This window comes from Dreissena polymorpha, chromosome 5, assembly GCF_020536995.1.
Source record: "Dreissena polymorpha isolate Duluth1 chromosome 5, UMN_Dpol_1.0, whole genome shotgun sequence".
NCBI classification, from domain to species: domain Eukaryota; kingdom Metazoa; phylum Mollusca; class Bivalvia; order Myida; family Dreissenidae; genus Dreissena; species Dreissena polymorpha.
In genome coordinates, this window is record NC_068359.1 from 83545728 (window position 1) to 83561474 (window position 15747).

The 15747-nt window shown below is 34.0% G+C and overlaps 1 protein-coding gene across 1 annotated transcript; it reads left to right on the top strand.

Moving 5' to 3' along the window:
* Nucleotides 1-207: 207 nt before the first annotated feature.
* LOC127831815 (galectin-4-like) lies at nt 208-15159 on the top strand. Its single transcript, XM_052356888.1, has 9 exons — nt 208-363; nt 8122-8210; nt 8489-8576; nt 9256-9375; nt 9738-9872; nt 10672-10734; nt 10907-10992; nt 11137-11350; nt 14487-15159. The coding sequence occupies exons 1-9, from the start codon at nt 340-342 to the stop codon at nt 14601-14603; spliced, it is 936 nt and encodes a 311-aa protein (XP_052212848.1). The 5' UTR covers nt 208-339; the 3' UTR covers nt 14604-15159.
* The last annotated feature ends 588 nt before the right edge of the window (nt 15160-15747 follow it).

Sequence of the window (15747 nt, forward strand, 5' to 3'; positions counted from 1 at the left end):
GATTACATTTGAAATGAAGTTTTTGCTAAGACATATCCAATGCCGTTCTTAACATCGACCAAATTTATTTACTTTATTTCCTTATTACAACATTGATGAATAAGCTGAATACTATTACAACATTTTACTAATAGTCTTATTATATTCCATTTTTTATTAAAACATTTAAACATTTTGGCAATCTGATCATTATAAATTCAACACACTATTGATGCGCTAAGCGCATGTGCATTTGCTCTCGCTACGTGTTCTAAACTTGCTGCGTTTGTGTTCAGTCGTCTTTGCAAGCTTTGTAAACAGATAAGGCAATTTTAAGTTTGAATTAAACATCTTGTTACGATGGCTATTGTTATAAAGAATCCGGTGAGTAAATTATAATTATATAATTGCTAAGCGTTACAATCTTATGGAATACGTTTTTATTATGTATTTTGAGAAATTATTTTGTCTTTGCGATTTATGAACGTCAACAATTCGTTGGAAATCTGATCAACCCATGGATGTAATTGCGCGTAGCTATAAGCTGTAGAGCTAGTTTGTGTTGTGTAGGTGAAACACATTTACGATATTTCTTACACATAGTTTATTTGACGTGTTTCGGTAGATACGTCGTAAAATTAATAATTTATTATTATTTAATAGACGGACTATATATCTTTGTATAATATTAACCGTATCGCTTAATTGTTTAACTAGAATAACTAGATTTTTGTCAGCACTAATACACAAACATAATGTGTGTATTATTCGACTTTGTTATGCATGTTATAAAAAAAGTGTATACAAACAAGAACGTCCTTTGTAATGAAGTTTCAGTGTTTGCTATTATATAAAAACCCAGGCATCGGAACGACAAAGAACGAAACGGAATGCATATATGCATATATACACAGATTTACACATATAACACGAATAGTATGAATACGAACAGACACATATTGTGCAACTGAAATTCGTATTTTATTACTATGCTATGCTTATGTTCGGATCTCGTGGTTTAAATCTGTTGGAGAAAAAAATTAAATTCGACAGTTGTGATCATTGACAAAACCCACAATTAAGTCATGAGATACATACATTATCTATCCAGCATAAACGTGGTATCGTATTACCAAAGCTCGATTGGTCATTGTCGGCGCGGGTACCCCGGGTACTCTTAAGTATACTTTCATGTACCCCGGGTACGGTAACTATTCTTTAACGTACCCGGTCGATATTAGACTGTACCCGAGTTGTATTTCCGCCCCAAATCCGATGTTGTAAAACGCGCTACCGATTACCGTTAAGCGAAATTGTTAAACAATCTTCTCTTTAAAAAAAACTTCATCAACATGCTTTTTGAGTATGAGTTTCGATAATATAGAGACTTTTTTACAGTAAAATTTACATAAATGTCAACATAAATAATTTCCAAAAAAATAGCCGACAACGACCGATTTAGCGTAAAAATTGCCGGGTACGTGTTAGTATATTTACCGTACCCGGGGTACATGCAAGTATGCTTAAGAATTCCCGGGGTACATGTTAGTAGTACCCGAGCCGCCAATGATCAATCGAGCATTACTAACGCATCGATTTTTACACGAAACCATTTCGTAAAACTAACGAGTCACAGAGACCTAGTATAAACTTTGCCAAACTGTTAAGTAGGTAGTGTCTCCGAGCCTGCGAAAACAAAGACTGAACAAGGATTACACATATTAAAATATGTAACAACTTGAAATCCTTCATTTGCAACAATCCACTTGTTTCGATATAGCTTTACAGTGGTTAAACAATAGCACAATGCATATACTACACTTCGAATATTAAATAGATAGCTGAATTTAAAGCATAGGCGCTTAATATGCATACCTCTATTAAACTTTATAATATAATTACAGAAAATGTATGCAGAAAATATCTTATAGTTCTTAACCAATTTTGTTCGATAGCAAACTATAAATAATTTCATTTAACGTTTGCGAAAATAAGATGGTATAACACGTGCGGGAACTAATTCTAACGTTTTAGAGGGACACATGAGTCTGTATTGTTTGAAGGTTTGTTTAATGTTAGCCCAAATAGCACCGCCACGGCCATTATTCAACTTAGAACCATGTATTCGCGTCTGGTATTGTATTTCTGTAAAGAATGTGAACAATATACTTTTTCGGTGATTTGCAAATTTGACCAATTACATGAAATTCGAATACGCTATAACCTAAGTTGAGCACTCAATGTTTTCAAGGATATTAATTCGCTCCAACTGCATTCAAAGTGCAATTTTGACTGCTTATTGTCTCATTTGTACATCTGACCTGATTCTCGCTGAGTTTTGAATATTTAGCTTTAGGAGTATTGGATCATTTGGGATATCAACATAAGAGAACCTCTTAATCCGCCCGGTAGACTTTACTGTAATCCCCGGTATTCATTTAAGGTTAAGGTTATACTGGTAACACGACGGTTTCATTTGATGTTATGGGATCATAAGCATTTTTATAATTGCAACAGGTTGATGGAACAATAACCGGCAAACTTATTATTGTAATCCGTTAATGTACAGGTTAGCAGAAAAAAAGTAAAAAATGTCAAGCAAAGTTGCAAACATGTCACTATTCGCGTACATATACCTTAAAAAAATTAAGTTAACCATGAAATGTTACCTTGTTACCTTGGTTACGTACGGGATACTATAATAATTACGATAGTTGAATTTGATAACACATGTAGTTACATAGATTTGAACAAGTGTGCTAGAGTTTGACTGTAATTATTCGGTCGTAAAGCATGTGGGTAAGGCATAAACATGTAAACACTGTTCTTTACTATGTATCTTTATTGGTGGTAGCCGCCTACGTTCTCAAATGTTTGCAATTAGCGTGTTCTTCATTCTGTTAGTTTGTATTTTCCCCCGTTTAATTTTGACTTGCTGTAAGATTGCTGCTCTTGTGGTTTTTCTGTTTACGGTCGAAGTAAAGTTGTTATGTAATTAAAATAGTTTAATTTCATACGTTAGTGGAATCATCGTAACTTTATAAAATGTTGATAAATACTGTTAATCTTTTAACAATTGATATATTGTAAAACTTTATTTGTGTGAACAGTATGTGTTCTAAATTGGTGATCGAAATGTCAAATATACTGACAAAAGTCTCAATTTAGTGACCTTTACCGCTAATACGACATACAGATACCAAGTTACATTTTTGGGAAAAAACAACAACAATATCTCCAGTTATCAAAACTTAATATCTGAATGCAACAGGTATTGCACAATATAATTACCATGACCACCATGAATATTCTATTTAAATCCATAGGTTATTTAGATAATAAATATCGTACAGTATGTATACGGATACATGTATTTGAATACACCAGTTTTTTATATTAATGCATACACTCGCCCAAATTTGACTAAAAATGATAAAATGAGACGCTAATTCGGCTTAGTTTTAGGTAAAAATGTATAACGTGTTATATCAATTGTAAGATTTTTAAAGTATGTGGAGTTTATGTAACACTTAATAGCAAATAAATGGTACAATCTTGCCCTCTGAAACAGGTCACAGTATATTATGTGGGGTCGTGTGCTTTTTCTTTGTCATTACTGTGACATACTCTTGTTTGATTTTAGTTAACAGTTGCTTTGACACTAAAATACCAACAATCGGTAGTAATCTTCCTAATAAACGACCAAAGAGTAGTACAAGGTATATATTGAGCACAGTTATTTGTGTTATTTCTATAACACAACAATGTTCATATCTGGTTGGAATTGAGCTACCTTTATATTTTATTATCCCCCGCTATAGGCGGAGGGATATTGTTTTAGCGTTGTCCGTCCATCCGTCCGTCCGTCCGTCTTTCCGTCCGTCTTTCCGACCGTCCGGAGCCATATCTTGGAAGTGCTCTAGCGGATTTCATTGAAACTTGGTATGAGTATATATATGGATAAGAGTGGATAAGAGGATGATGCACACCAAATGGCATTGTACACCATCTGTTAATAACAGAGTTATGGCCCTTTTTATCTTTAAAAAAAGCTTTTTTGTGTGTGTCCGGAGCCATATCTTGGAAGTGCTTTGGCGGATTTCATTGAAACTTGGCATGAGTATATATATGGATAAGAGGATTATGCACGCCAAATGGCATTGTACACCATCTGTTAATAATGGAGTAATGGCCCTTTGTATCTTGAAAAAATGCCTTTTTGAGTGTCAAATATAACACTTTTGTGCCCAGAATCATATTTGCGGGGGATATCAATTCAACGAATTTGCTTCTTTATATTTGAACAAGCCCAAGTGTTGTTAGTTTCTCCTTTTTTCTTTCAATGTGCGTCGTCGAGCGCGTCCGTGTCCCAAAACACTAACAAATGCATATAGTATTTTAGGATATAATCACTATGAACATAAACTGATAAAAAAATGTGATAACAGCTTTTAAACGGTTAATGCAAAGAATTATTGCTTCCACTGTTTGTCGGGCTTGCCGAAGTTCACACTTATTAAGTCATAATTAATAATTAACTTAACGCCTAAATCTAGTTCGATCGCCCGCCAAATGTCAAAATACAGTAAGATGTTCACACTCATACGATTCGAACAGACGACGATTGTTTGACGTTCCATGTACATTTTTCTGCAAAAGCTGCGACCATATCTAGACGTGTTACTCGATGAGCCTTGATTGGTCTTGTTCTATTTCTAACATATGTTCATGACACATCAGCAGTGGTTAAATACAAGATTATTTGTATGCACATGATTCAGTCATAGTTTTGCAGGCAAGAACTATTATCTTGTTTACAAAGAAGACGAGTTTATGTCACGACTTAGATAGAAAAACTGAATACATATTATTTCAAAAGCTAAGGGAACATCCACATTTCAACATAATTGTTTATGGTTCATCAATGTCATACCCCTGCAGACAACTATTGCGGCGTAAATATAGATACACATCATTTGCGGTATGACTGAGTAATTAATAAATAGGCTACTTAAAAATTGAAGTTATTTTATCGAATATTGGTTTTTCTCAGTTTTTCAAATTAAGTACATTTTACACATAAAAAATAATCAAATCTTTCCTCATCATTGGTCCAAGGGCTTATGTAGGTCACTACAAATTTGAAACGCCTATGTGGTTTCCAGCCAACAAAAGAGTTTAACACGTCATGTTATGTCACATTTTATAAGTGAACACACACAATGTCCGAATCAATGTGGACTTCGTGTTTGTCTCTCACAACACTGTTTATTCATATTGCACAAGATCCTTCCAGACTGAAGGTTTGATTAGTTTTAGTATTTTCAATGAAACCATCAAGCACCGTTTTTAAGGCATTCGTTCTTAGAATTCCTATTTTATCAAAGTACGGTCTTTCAGTTCACATTATTGACCACACGAAGTCACATTTCATAATGTATGTTTATTAAGTCATTGATTCGTCTGTATGGGTTGTTTAGCTTCTCGTTATTAACCTATATTTTGAGTGATTCTTTGATTTTTTGATAATTATGTCTGTGATATGCATGCTTTTTAACTAGTATCATTTCATTTTGTTGCCATATTTCGTATGCTATATGATTAGAATTTATGTCAGAGTACAATGTATAGTAATATATTATGACAAATGTTAGTTGTTAAATTATGTCGCTATTTGTGTTGCCTCTTAATCTCATGCCACTAACTCACAAGGGCCACAATGGAAATATGGGGCTTGTATTTTGGTATTTTATCTCTGATACAAGGACACATGTCATCGTTCTCTTAATCCAATAAGTTAGGTTTCAGTATCATACATGTTTAAAATTAATGCTTCGTGTTGTATTGATTATTTAAAAAATATGTGTATGTGAAACATACCAATATAACCACAAAATGTGGTCACGTATTGTAAACAAACAAAGAACTATGTTGATCAAGCAGGTTATTAGGCCCTGTGAAATTGTAAAAAAATAGTTTCACAATTCTTCATAAATGTGTTATATTTCTGGAGCTTTACATCTTACCTGTTTCATCCAAAAGCACCGTTTCCTTAAAAATCGCGTTTAACAGCTATGAAATAGACCACATACATGTATAGTTCAGCATAATTAACTATAATTTGACAATTGTTTGTCACTTAATGCCTTAATAGAATATTAATGCAAGATTAAGCTAACTTTTATATTTCAAGTTTCGATGCATTTTAAAAAAATTGCAAATAATTTTTTTTATTCGTTAAGGAAATATGCCGTCATATGTATCTTTAATTTTTGTGAATTCAAATATTGCTCTGTAATCCGATTTCTTTGTTGGTATGCACATTAAATACAAATAAAATTATATGTGTTTGTTACACAAACAAACAGTTGTAATTTTGTAAAAGGAATGCAACTAAATAGCAGTGCATTGTGTACATATATATTTAAAATAAGTAATAAAAAACTTATTATTATTTATTTTGTCTCACAGAATGCTTCTCAAAACGTGTGTTTTATGCGAAAAACGGCTTATGTCATCATCAGCACAGTCCTGTAAATAAACATGTCGTCAAATATGTAAAATATAATTTCCTGATAGAACTAACGAAGATCAATTTATGTGTGGCAATTAGTTTAAACATATATATATTTAGCTCGATTGTATTGAAAGTATTTACTACTTATTTGTCACGCTCTCGAGTCCGTTTCCTTGGCCTAGAACCAGTACTTGGTGTCTTTGGGGGAGATCTAAAGAACGCTCCCACTGTAGGGATCGAACCCGTGACCACCCGATCTCTAGCCGGTCAACATATTCATTACACCACGGCGACCTTAAATGTGGCAATTGTAGTAGGTCAGCGTATTACACTACAAATGTACGTCACAACAACTTCCTTGTGCTTCTACAAGCTCACCGCCGTCGCAAAATGTTCTCCAGAACAGTCCTCCATCAATTAAATTGGGTATACAAACAATATCAAACAGCAATGTATAATGTTTTTATTGCAAGAAACGTGAGGTGTGACATTTTGCCAAGCTATTAGTATCATAATGTGAAACTGGTTAATTTGTTTTCGTTTTCAATAAAAAAACTGGACATTTTGTTAGTATTTAGTATTTGCACTATGATTTTGTTCGTTGAATTCGATATCAAAATTTCGTAACCATAGTATCAGATAAAATATTAGAAAATAATTTTTGAATTGTAATAGTGATAAATTGTAAAAGTTACAATAATTACGATCTCTTTTTTAAGGTGAACGTTGTTTTTTTGCGATCGATATTTGCTTTCCAAAATAACATTTAATATCATATACTTATTACATTGTTTTCATGGAAACGGCTATTGGATTTTTTTTTATTAATCATAACTGCATATAATCCGCTCAATTGTTTCTTGGGTATGTCTTAGGCAAATGAGGCAGCGTATAATACTTTATAATTTTCTCCTCTTTGATTTCTTGGAAAAAAGTGTCAAAATACGCCATGACAACTCGAAGCCATGGCAATCAACCAAAAAAGTGTTGCTGTTTCACAAGATGTGTGTTCGTTTTAAATGCTCATGTACATTTGAATAATTTTAATGATGACATAATTATGACGAATATATATATACAGTTGCAATTTATTTTCATATTGTTCTTCTCCTATATTTCATAGTGGCCTTTAAGATATAAAAATCATAATACGGTATATTTCAATCTTTCGTGAATCCTTTCATGGCAGAGGAAATCTTCGACAAATGCAAGCCAATACTTTTTTAAAAGACAACGGCAGAGGTAAATCACAAGGCATAACCATAGTATGCGCTTAGGGTATTAAGCCTGACGTCCGCCAATGTAATTTTCAGATTTATAAAGACACGTTAAGTGGTTCCATCGTTCGAATACATTTTCGTTACTTTTGCAAGTGTATTAATTTACACTTTAAATTGCATATGACACTTAAGTGAACGAACAATTATACGATCACAGTACCAAGTCAATTCGTTTTATTTATTCAATGTGCGACTGCTTCCAAGTTAAATATTTTGCAGTAATGCGTTTTCTGGTTATTAAAACCATGTGAAACACATGATTAAATTAACATTTTCATAAGCACATTTTATTGACGTCCTTCTTATCCGCCGTATAATAACATCGTTTTATATCCGTGATTTAAGACTACGCCTTACGTGGGCCCCATTCCCGTGGGGATGACAGAGGGTGCCACTATCCACGTGAGAGGAACCACCGAGCTTCACCACTCAGGGTAAACACTATGTATATCAGAATTGAAACAAAATTATTCGCAATAATATTTCAAGATGATCGATGTCTGTTCACACAATTGGGATTAACCAACATTATAAAAGCGAAATTATACAATGTTTTTATTTAGATTTTATTTCTTTGAAATATGACACGAGAGTACTGTTCCCAACACTACATTTCATGTTAGTTTAAAGTGTGTTTAAAATCTTCAAGTAAACGTTTATATTTCAATATAAAAATACATAAATGGTCCCTAATGGCCCTACCATCCCCCAGGTTCCTGATCAGCCTTCAGTGTGGCAGCAGTACGGACCCCAGGAGCGACTGTGCACTGGCATTCACTCCGCGCTTCAGCGAACAACAGGTGATGACGTGGTTGATTTTATGATTGTTGATTGTATTATTTATATAATCTTGAGCTTTTGAACTAATTAAAGCCATTGATATTAAGCTTCATAACGACGAACATTCATTGTATGCACATCTTACATATAAAGAATCAGTTCAGTATGAATTGGGAGTAGTAACATCGGTTCGATGCCAAGCTGATTTTTTACCTAAAACAAAACAATGGTTTCCGTTCTCTAACATTAACGTAATTGAACAATGAAGACGAAATTTAATCAGTATATATCAATAATCTGCATGAACATTCCGAGATGGGATATGGTGCGAACTAGACCAAAGTCCAAACGGAGAACAAAGGGGGCTCTTGCAACCAACCTTAAATTTTTAACGGTGATCATACCTTTTGCGATGAATTATGCAATCGGTATTGGCGTGGCATAGACTGATGAAGCATGTCTATAATAATTAACACGGATCAATGTTTTATAACATACAAACGAATAAATAAAAAAATAAATAAATCAGTAAATAAATAAAAATAAATAAATAAATAAATAAATAAATAAATAAATAAATAAATAAATAAATAAATAAATATATATATATATATATATACTACAAATACTATCCATGCTGTCATAAGTGTGCACTTCAGTCAACACATTTTGTTTTTAAAATCTCTCGTTTTCTTTCAGGTCGGCCGGAACAGTCTGCAGAACGGCTGTTGGGGATTGGAAGAGAGTCACGGAAGTGTCACCTTCCGCCTCGGCGAAAATGTGGACATGTCGATCGTGGTTCATGCAGGCTATTATACGGTAAAGACATACACACAAGTACCTAATTGGCGATGCTAAAATCCTATCGTGCAAGAATACAAAAGGATACATGCGTTTATAGTTAAGAAATGAAGAAACAACTATATCTGGGGTTTGAGAGCGAAAATGTGAACCAACACATCATTTTCTTGTCAAACCTCATAAAATGTCCGATTTTTAATAATTTTTTACATTTTGTAAGAAAAAGTATCTCCCGTTTTAGACTATAAGAACTCTATGGCAAAAGTTCTAAAAAAGCTAGGTTAACTGGAAAAAACAAGTTATTAAGTACATATCTAAAATAAACATATCGCCAGGCCACCTCTGTATGCTCTTTCCGGTGATCTTTATTGCATCCTCAGGTGATGGTGAACGGTCGCCACTTCTGCGACTACAATCACCGCATCCCTCTATACCGGGTGAGTCACATCTCCGTGGAACAGGGGATCCGTATCCGGGAGATTGTATTTGAGACACCAACGGGATACCCCCATCCGGTGAGAGACTGATAAGGGCACGTTAAAAAAGGTTGTCTACGACGGTTTCTATTCCGCTTTAGCGTCACAGCAATGTGGCAGCTCATAAATGAGCCAGAGGAAAATGATCGAATTGTTTGTGTTACTCGGAGTCCCACACTATTTAAAACATTGTTGTTGTTGAAATCGTTATACATGAATTATACGTTATGACTTGCAATTTCGATGTATGTTTTATATAGAAGTGAATGATGTAGATACGTACTTTTTGAAAGTATCGATGTCTTTTAAATAAGACTCGATCACTTAAAATTTCGACTTATAACTACACTATATCACTTTACGACATCCAAATATTTAGTATTTATTTGCGAGATCCAAATATTGTTCCGAACAGAAATATTAATAATATATGATAAAGAATATATAAATATGATTGTTTGCCTATTTTTTTTAAATCAGAATTCCTAATAAGACTTAAAGGAAAGTGTTCATAAAAAATGGCTAGTCACGAAAAAAAAAATTCCGTATCAAGACCACTAATCGCACATTAAAAACATGTTAACATTTTTGAGAACATATATTGTTAAAAAGAAAAATGTCGCAAATTTGTTTAATAAAATATGCGTCATTATATAGCGTCCTCACTAAAGCGTGAGTGATTCAGAAACAAAATTTCTGTTTTTGTGAACAAATGGTAGAAAAAAAACATATATGGCAATTGTAGAATATGTAAAAATAACTATACTACGTGGCGTATGCATGTTGTATTGATTTTTTTTGTTACGCCTGTTACATAAGCCATGGACATCTATTTCAGACGCCCGGATACCCTTGTATTCAAACCGGACCTTCTGGGCCTGTCGGGTCGATTCTCCATCCGGTGCGTGAACACGTATATCTCGTTCTTATCACAACATGTGTCATATTTGGTCATAAATTGATTGTTGTGTGTAGCGTCATGTAACGGATATTAACAATAATAGTTTCTAATTATTTACATAGTATGAAATATGTATTTTATATGTGTCGAAAATTCTCATATCATCTTTCAGTCCGTTCCGTTCGTACACAACTTGGGGTCCGTCTATCCGGGAAGGATGATTTTCATAAGCGGTATCCCACATCCTTTTCCCACAAGGTTAATATATTTCAATTATTAATAAAGTGATATAAATCTTGACACATTTAAACATAAGTTGAAATGTGCATGTAGTTGAAAGGTAAACATGATCGACAAAGGGAGACCAAGACAAATACAAATCTAGAATTACATAATTATCAGAATCCAAGTCAACTTCGAGAGCAAGCTGAACGGGCCGGACATTGCCTTCCACTGCGACTTCCGGATCAACTACCTTGGGGATCATAACGTGATCGTGCGCAACACGCTGGCAAAAAATAAGTGGGGACCAGAAGAGCGCGCCGTCAGTAACTTTCCCTTGATCCCGAATGTCTTTTTTGAGATGATATTCCTCGTGGAGCAGCATTGCTTTAAGGTATGTGTTTGCTGGAATTTGTTACATTAAACTGTTTGGAAATTTATAACATATATTCACCAATAATCCTGTGGTCAGGAAATCTAGAGAAATATTGACTTCCAAGATAAACTACAGGGTGGAAACTCTTGTCACCCATATATAGTCCTTAGTTAAAGACAAATGACTTATTGACTTGCCCAGTCTAAAATATTCACACCAAAATACGCCGCCTTTATCCATTAACACGTATACAAAGACGATACATCGCCTTGAAATGACAATGATAATCATCAGGAAGAGGAATGCCTTGTGTTAAAGGCAAGATTACATGTAACAAACTACTTATACTTGTTCAGGAAAACCATAAACTGTTTTACCAGTACAAAGTATGTACAGCAATGTAACTAATTGTCACTTAACAGGCAACTACCATACCTGAATATATAGTAAAGATAATGAAAGTTTACGTGTTCATGGTCAAATCCCGAACAAGCTATGTATCTAAGTCGGAAGGTTATAACGCGAATCCTTTATTTATAGCAGCCATTTTGCATGAACTTAATGGTTCTGCACTTAGTCATATGTTTCAAAAATCAGGATGGTCAAGCTATATGAAAGCAAGAAAAACCGAATAACAAGACCTAAACTATGAGCTCCAAATTTCACGAAGCGCTCGATTAATGCTAATTTTTGACGATGCTGCGAAGCAGCTCGTCTAAGTTATCATACCATGAAAAAAATCTTCACAATGGCGACCTATGTAAAAGACCGAGCCAGTCCGATTGAGATAGCTCGATTTTTCTAATCGGCATACCTCGCTGATAATCATTGATAAAGGTAAAGGAAGCTCAGCTATAAACAGGACAGCATATTCTGGGAAAAAGATTTAATAATAGTTTTAAAACGTTTATTTTAAATCAGTTATATTCAATCCATTATATGTTTAAAGATCAATGAAACAACTATGCATTTTCTGTATTGTATTTGACATTTGTCGTGATTCTGTAAATAAATTGCGAATGAAAACGTGTATAATTAACGTTTAACGCGATTATGAGTGTAAAGAAAACGAATTATTTCGAACCTGCCATTTGTAAACGTTATAGCGAGTATGGTATATAAGCAGCATAATAGCCATACGACATATATGAAACTCGCTCTAATGCGTGCTTTCTAATTTTGCATATTTAATACACTTTTCAAACAGAAATTACAGAGCCACATCAGTGCACATACTATGTTTGATAATTCATTCGTTTGTTGGATATTGTTTGCTGTTTTAAACACATATTAGGTCATATCGCGGAGATTTAGTTAACCTTACCATGTGTTCATGGGCGAACTCACGTATTCAAGTGTTCTTACGACTATGTGCTCATACCTACTTTCGGGAATCATCATGAAATTATTGCCGTACTTAACGAACAAACATGCCTAAGCTTATTGAATAAGAGAAAAACAATAATCAAAAGAGAAAAATTATATGTTCATGCACATGGGCATGTGAAATCACGTCCGTACACATAACATCATTAACTTAGGAAAGGAAACAACGAAATATAAAGTTTGGTATGATATACATATGAAATAAAAGAGCATGGTGTAATTAAAGAGCATGTCAAGTTTTGAATATATCTGCTGAAACATAATGTGATAACCCACAAAAGTTTTACTGTAACTGAACGTTTTTTTTAAGATACGTGGTACAGAAAATACACGTCGAATATCTTTTTAAAGATATTTCTTGTTATATTTGATCGAGAATGTAACCCGCCTCCCAGTTTCGATGAAAGGGTAGAATTCCCCACGGATACTACTTCCCCTTACCCCCAAATTTTCTTTCGTACCCAAAATTTTTTGTACCCATCTTTTTCGTACCCAATTTTGTGTCGTACCCAATTTTTTTTTCGTACCCAAATTATTTTCGTACCCAATTTTTTTTCGTTCCCATTTTTTTTTTCGTAACCTAATTTTGTTTCGTACCCATTTTTTGGCATAATTTTTGTACCCAAAATTTTCGTACCCACATACACAATTGTGGTGATGTAGATAAACTTAAATTGATGCTTTTATATCCATCCTCTTCAAAAGCATCGTCACACAAGTACTGTCAGTACTTTGATTAAATCAACTTTTGCATGAAGCTGTGGCCTAATCATGTCTGACCATGGTTTTAAGTTTGTCAATTATTTGACGAATAAAGTTTCGTATATAAACTTTGTTAAATGTCAAAAATCATACATACCAAATGACATCATTTGAACGTTCAAAGCGGTGACCTCAGTTTTAAGTGGTTTATTGTATGTATTGTCCTGTTTTGTATAAGCAATTCGTCCCCTGCTATTTAAAGTATTTTGACTGTCGCCGTGGCGTAATGATATGGTTTCCTAGCCACCGGGAGGTCACGAGTTCGATCCCCACTGTAGGAGCGTTCTTCAGATCTCCCTTAAAGACACTGGCTCTTGGCCCAAGAAACGGAATCGAGAGCGTTTCAATAAGCCAGAGATTCCCAAAGCAATGGAGATTAAATAAATAGGTTAAAACTATTTAAGGGACTTGGTCACTGATTTTCGTATTTTTTTAATATTGATTTTATTTCATTACTACCAAAACAGAGAATATAATACGAAAACATAACACAATAAGCACTGGTGGTTAAATTTGCGATCTTTAGAAGCAAACGCATATGTGCTACGACTAAACTACGAAGGCTTTTAAATGTTGAATGCTGAATGAAACCTTTTGTCGCATATATCCGTCTTGTTTAAGTATCGATGAAAAGCGTTTCAAATGCTTTTTTTCAAAAATGATTCTCAATTAACGAACAGTTTAACATTTTCGATTGCTTCTTTGAAAATGATGAATACAATCTTTGTTCAATATGAGACACTCTTTTGAATCATGTTTTTTTTTGCAAAAATATATACAACTCCAATTTAATACAATATTAAAAGGCGATAGCAAAAAAGTATTCCCTGATACAGCCCCTGCCGCTAATTGTTTGTACATAAATTTATGCAGATAATTTTTAAGAATGTAGAAAATTAAATGTAACACGCGTTCGATTGGTTAATGCCGTCTCAATTGAATAGTTTTTTATTTGTATTTTGTTTAGGCAAATGGCGGTATACCATCAATTTCACGTGTTTTTCAGGTTGCAGTGAACAATGTCCATCTTCTGGAATACAAACATAGGGTGCAGCCACTGAGCAAGTTTACGTTTGTGAGAATAGATGGTGACGTCAATATCACGCAAGTGCGCTACCAGTGACAACTTTCATATCATATCATTAGATTGCACTGAACGTACCGGAGTGATTGAAAACACTTCACCAAAAAAGTTTAATGTTACTTATTCAGAATTATTGTCTTTTTAAAGATATATGTTAACACATAAATGTTGACTTTTTTAACATAATTATGTATTAGATATTGGTGTTTTAATATAAATGTAGATCGTCATCAAACTATGTAAATTGCACGATCATTATTGTTGAAGGCTTAGCCAAAGACATATTTTATGTCTTTGTTTGTATATTTCTCTTTTATAACAAATGCAAACATGAAATGCCCCAAAAGTAAGGTTGCGGTAAATGTTGCGCTAAAAAAGGACTTTACGTTCTTGATGTCATTTTATAACAGTATTAATAATATTAGTGTTGAATTGAATTTGTCATACGCATTTTTTTTGTCACGCACGCAAGAAGAAAAGGGTCACATTAACACATTTAACTGTTTGATAAATATAAATGGCTTAATTATAAATTTGTGTCAGTACCACATTGTTCACATATTTTTATCAGCTGATTAAAACAGAAAAAAACTTACTTTTGAGCCTCGCTCTGTGAAAAGGGGGTTTAATGCATGTGCGTAAAGTGTCGTTCCAGTCCACACAGGCTAATCAGGGACGACACTTTCCGCTTTTATAATATTTTCCGGTTAAATAAAATCTCTTCTCAGCAAAAATTCAGTTTAGGCGAAAAGTGACGTCCCTGATTAGCCTGTGCGGACTGCACAGGCTTATTAGGGAGGACACTTTACGCACATATAAAAATATTAAATTTAGGATTATGCAATCAACATTTGTAACAATCGACTTAAGTAGTTGACCTTTACCTTGATCATAGAGATGTGCACATACCGCCAGATAAAGGAGAACAATGTAAGGAAGATTTTACTGAATCTCTTTATGCATATTTAAGTAATAACTTACTTGTATCCTCTAAGCAAAATATTCGCTTATACCAAGTTTCAATGAAATACACCCTAGCAGTTCTGAGTTATGTCTCCGGACACAGAAGTGTTCTGCACGGACGGACGAAGGGATGGAAGTGTGGATGAAAGGTTGGACGGACAGAAGTGCGTTCTCTGGAAAAATATATCCCTCTGCCTCTGGCGGGAGATAATTATGGAAT

Bases quoted from the DNA above. Each gene is read 5' to 3' on its own strand.
- LOC127831815 (XM_052356888.1), top strand. From the start codon at position 340: ATGGCTATTGTTATAAAGAATCCG. The intron at 9,376-9,737 runs GTAAAGACATAC...TTGCATCCTCAG, and splicing joins TTCATGCAGGCTATTATACG to GTGATGGTGAACGGTCGCCA. The intron at 11,351-14,486 runs GTATGTGTTTGC...CGTGTTTTTCAG, and splicing joins TGGAGCAGCATTGCTTTAAG to GTTGCAGTGAACAATGTCCA.